At 39.9% G+C, this 5,287-nt stretch overlaps 1 protein-coding gene across 1 annotated transcript; it reads left to right on the forward strand.

The window, feature by feature from the left end:
• Window positions 1–1,200: 1,200 nt before the first annotated feature.
• LOC147050955 (ankyrin repeat and SOCS box protein 9-like) lies at window positions 1,201–4,395 on the forward strand. Its single transcript, XM_085920776.1, has 7 exons — window positions 1,201–1,477; window positions 1,550–1,629; window positions 2,259–2,366; window positions 2,484–2,634; window positions 2,696–2,830; window positions 3,222–3,413; window positions 3,485–4,395. The coding sequence occupies exons 1-7, from the start codon at window positions 1,411–1,413 to the stop codon at window positions 3,610–3,612; spliced, it is 861 nt and encodes a 286-aa protein (XP_085776902.1). The 5' UTR covers window positions 1,201–1,410; the 3' UTR covers window positions 3,613–4,395.
• The last annotated feature ends 892 nt before the right edge of the window (window positions 4,396–5,287 follow it).

Genomic DNA, 5,287 nt, shown 5'->3' on the forward strand with positions numbered 1-5,287 from the left:
TCGAACCGACACGGGAAGGGAAAGGGGCAGGAAATCAAAGGGAGTCCGCTTAGCCCAATTCTCCAAGTGATCACATGGTAGTGGGAGCGACATCATGTGCTTTTATTTAATCCCCCTGCAGTTGCTCCACAACTATGAAAGCAGCAATGTGCATGCGGGGTGCAATGAGGTAACTTTTAATATATATATATATATATATATAATAATAATAATAATAATAATAATGTATATATTTACAAATATTCACCAGAAGGACAAGTTGACATTGGAGAAACTTTACACACATTTTTTTGTAGTAGTCATTGTAATATTTAGTACTTTTTGCATGCATGCATATCTGCAGGTTGTCTTTTTTTTATTTATACATTTAAATAATCTCCACCATCTTTTCTCTCTTGTGCGACACTGTTCTTTTGTAGATTTAATGTGAGTTGGAGAGTCAATTAGCAGCCCACTGTATTAGTGCACCACTATGCAGCTCATTAGTGTGTTATGTGACCTCTTGATAAGACCGACGGCGGAGTCTGTTTGGACAAGCTGACCAGCCAGCCAGCCAGCCAGCCAGCCAGTCCGGCTCGGCTGGCTCTTCCTTTTATGCACGGCTCATTCCAAACACGAATGACAAACTGACAGTATCAAACAATTCTGCTTCACAAGAAAAAACACAGAGGTTGACTACAATTCCTTTTGTTTGAAATCAATTAATATTGCAGAATAGAATTCCTTGCAATGATCCATCCCAGGGCCCCCATTATTGTTTAATTCTCATAAAATTGAATCTAATGTATTGTAATATTTCTTCTTGTTCTCCTTGGCAATGGTGTCCTAATACGCCTTCCTTAAAACAATGATAAATTATCCATCCATCCATCCATCCATCCATCCATCCATCCATCCATCCATCCATCCATCCATCCATCCATCCATCCATCCATCCATCCATCCATCCATCCATCCATCCATCCATCCATTTTCTGAACCGCTTAGTCCCCACGGGGGTCGCGGGCGTGCTGGAGCCTATGTAATTTTCTTTTTTTTTTTTGTATATTCAGGTGTTTTAAAGGAAAACCAGACCACTACTACAGTTGGGTTCACCAGACTCCTCCCATCTCTCTCATACTATACATTTTTGGTGTCAAATGTCGACACAACTCCAACCTGCCCGGGCCGGGCCGCCTCCCTCTCATTCGTGGCACCTCCATTGGCTGAGACACAACTACACCACCGAAGCCGCCTGCTTCCTGAAGTGCAAATAGCTGCTCTGAACAGGAAATGACATCACAGCGCTTTTGTACGTCGAGAACCCAAAACAAAATATGAGAAGCAGATGTGTTTCAGGCGTGTTTTGAAAAGAAGGGCAAAGTAGAGTGTGCAGAAGCGGTTTTAGTGCATGACTCATAGAGAAGAAGAATGTCAGGAAGCCATGAAGAGAGTCAAAATGGAGCAAGTTTTTTCTTCTCCAATCCTCTGATGAGTGGTGAGTGAGACACAGGAGCTGGTTTTGTTTTTACAAGAATGCAATGGGAATGTGTGTGTATTGTCTACACAGATGTTGAAGCAGACTGGAGTCCAATTCATGATGCTGCGTCAAATGGTCGCATACTGACATTGCAAAGGCTCATTGCTCAGGTAACTCAGACTTTAAATAATTAATTTTCAGACTCACGGAGATGATTAAACATCAACAGGGCTCATCAACTATTATACCAGCAGGCCTGAAGTTCAAATGTTCTCCTTTGTGCCAGCGTATTGTCTCTGTTACTTTGTTTTGATGCTTTGTGGCACTTTTGTGAGTGGCAGCCTTTTATGTATTACTATAAAAATACATTTTATACAAATTTCCTTAACTTTTCAAAGAGGAATTTTCTTAATTTTAAAAGATTATAATATTGAAAAAGAGCTAATTTTTTTTTTAATTATGAGGAAAAAACGTTGCTATATTGCAAGAAAATGAATCACAAAAAAATCTGGGATTTATGAGAAGTTTTGACATTGCAAAAAGCTGTGATATGAAGTGTTCACAATTTTGTATTTTGCAAACAAAAACAGTAATTTTATGAGAAAATAATTTACAAACCTTATTGAGAAAATCTCCAATCATTTGTTAAATGGCAATAATTTTATAAATATATTTGTAATTAAATTATTAAATTATTTATTATTATTGTGATTTATTAAATTATATATATTTCTTTATTATAAATAATTATTTGACAATATTATTTTTTTTGTAACTGGTGTGTTGTGTCGCTGAACAGGGCGCGTGTGTGAACTTGAACACGTTGGACCAGGTCTCGCCCCTCCATGGAGCATCTTTACAGGGCCATGCACCCTGTGTCAAGCTGCTGCTTCAACATGGTGCAAATGTGAGTACAACATCAAATTTGCTATGTGTGTAGTGCTGATTCAGCATACACACATCCATAAACAGCTACAGTTCAGCAATGAGTCTTAATCTGAGTGATTGTATTTTGTATTAAAAGGTAAACAGTTCGATGTTGGATGGACGTACAGCGCTGTCGGAAGCGTGCGGCCGGGGTCATGTGACCTGTGTGTCGCTGCTCCTTCAGCACAGAGCGAGTCCTCTGGGGAGCAGCTTATCCAACTCTCCAATGCACGTGGCCGCATCTAAAGGTGAGATGTTTCCACACAAGTATGGGGCGCCAGAAATTTTACGTCTGTGTCTTTCACACAGGTTACCCAGAATGCATTGAATCTCTCGCCCAGCACGGCGCTGACTTGGATCAGAACATTCATCAGTCTGGCACCCCGCTCCATGTTGCCTGCTTCAGTCAGCAGCTGACTGCTGTGAAGAAACTGCTTGAACTTGGTAAACATCCTGATTGGCTAATTTGCTTAGCTACGGCTGACAATGAATCAGTGCCCTGTGACAAGCACTGAAAAAAATTTAAATATCTTGGCTATGACTTTATGTAAATCTGTATTTATGTGTGTGTATTAACACTAACCTAGAAAAAAAAGGGGACCCGTGATGGCGCTGTGGGGAACACCTAAGCTACTTTTTGCTTTTATATAACTATATTTTTGAATATGAATGCTATTTGTCCTCTGGAGGGTTGCATTTTATTGTATATTATTTTAATATTTTTTCTTATTATGAAAATCATGGCATCTATTATGATCACATCTTAACACAAGCAAAACCACAAAACAAACTTTGGAAATGAATACCTCTCACTACGCCCTCTCTATTCTTGAAGGTGCAAATGTAAACATGGCCAGGTCCGGCGAGTCCCCCCTGCACATTGCCGCCCGCGCATCCAATCCAGAGATGGTGTCAGTTCTGCTGGAACACGGGGCGGACACCTCCCTACAAAACTCGGAGGGCAAACGTCCTGTGGACTTGGCGGCCTCCGACAGCGCTGTGGAGAAGTTGCTCAGACAAAGTGCAGGTATTACTTTTGAAATTCCTGTGTGAATAAGAGTTAAGTCCAATTTATACTTACTCTTGGGGGGCCTCCAGAAGTCCCGCAGTTGATGCAGCTGTGCCGCCTCCACATCAGGACCACTTTAGGCAAACACAGGCTGCATTCCATCAATCACCTCCATCTGCCCACAGTACTCAAAAACTATCTGTTATGGAAAACGTAAGCATTCATTTCATATCCTGAATACAAGTTCCATGTATTAGTACGCTTTTTATCCTCACAAGCAAGACATTCCAGCGCATTATTAGAACCCTTCACATCCCCACCCCTTGTTTCCTCTGGAAAGGGCTTTTCATAAAATCTTCCCCGGCAAAGGGATGCGGCTGCATTTCTCAGTTTTTCCAACAGAGGGAGCGCTCGCATAATCCTTGAGTATAAACATGACTTTGAAAGGATGTTTAATTGAACTACAAAGTCACGTGAAGGTCAACGTCCTCCCCCAATCTCCAGCATGTTGTATTCATGAGCTGGCAGACTTTTTCTCACTTTCATCTCATCTTGTTGATGCTCCAAATAGATTTTTTTCCCCCTTCCCAACCAGGCTTTGTGTGAGCCTTTCAAGCTGAATTTACATGTTTTAGACAGCAGCATTTAAAAAGTGTTGTACTTTTATCAAAAAATGAATTTCATGATAATCTTTTAAATCATTTTTTTAGACTTTGATAGGTCAGTTTCATTATTTTTTATCGAAAATGTCTTGCATCCCCCCAAATAAAAAAAAAAAAAAATGGCTGCAAAATTTATTTCACATAGTATGATTGCCATGAGAATGAAGTCATAGCAGCGTGGCGATGTCGTGATTAGAGAGGTTCTGGCCTTGTATAGTATTTGCCCTGGCCTTCCCGTGGAACTGTAATATAAGGCGAAAATATTGTATCATAATTTCATTAGGATAAAGTTCCAAAAATGTCCAGCAGGAAAAATAAAAAAAGCTGAATTAAATACAAACTGCACATTAACTTTGTCCATTCGACTGTGTACTTTGTCTACATGTTATTCTCAACAAATATATGAAACCACATTTGTGTGGTATCAATTTAAGCAGAATTGTTTTTTTCTCGCGATTATGATGACAATCAAATCACATTTATTCATGCAGAAATGGAAGACATTTTGAAGGGTTCACATACTATCCTCTCATTCTACATTTCATCAACTCCATCCAGAACATCCTTCTACTTAAATGCACCACTCATTCATTTTGTATTGATCCCTTCTCCCAATCTGGCTGAATGAGTACATGCTGAATGGCCGTAGGTCACGCTAACATTGAGGCAAGCTTTGATTTGATGTAAAATCAATGTCATCAGGGGGCTTGTGGCTCCTAATGCTGCCAGCGGAGAGACGCAGCGTAGAATTAATGACGGGCGAAGCAATCACGGCGCCATGAATGTGTGGATGAAAGTCACATGATTATTACATGCATCAACTTGTTTTTTGTGGGTTGTTGTAGTCCAAATCTATCTTTTTTTTTTTTTTTTTTTTTTTTTTAAACAAAAAATATATTTTTGTAGTTGCTTTCTATACATATTTTGTGCATCCTAATGAATGTCCAAAGCAACAACACAATCAGGGTTTCCATCTGATAAAAGTTACCAACAATGTGAAGCGCTCAAACTCAAAAGTAGGTTAGACCAGGCAGTCTCACGGGCCCCCACCAACAAACTTGTAGTAATCAAAAGCATTAGCGTGCTCATTATAGCTGGAAATCATTCTACTCATCAGTGGAGCGTGTTTGGACATCTCGTTGATAACCAAACCGGGGTGGTTGCTCGTCACGTGCCGTCTTGATTGCTTGGTGTGGGATCTTGTTGCAGATTGTCAATAAGATACAAGGG

Source organism: Syngnathus leptorhynchus, chromosome 9 (genome assembly GCF_054491065.1).
Source record: "Syngnathus leptorhynchus isolate UIUO chromosome 9, UIUO_Slep, whole genome shotgun sequence".
Classification (NCBI taxonomy): Eukaryota; Metazoa; Chordata; class Actinopteri; order Syngnathiformes; family Syngnathidae; genus Syngnathus; species Syngnathus leptorhynchus.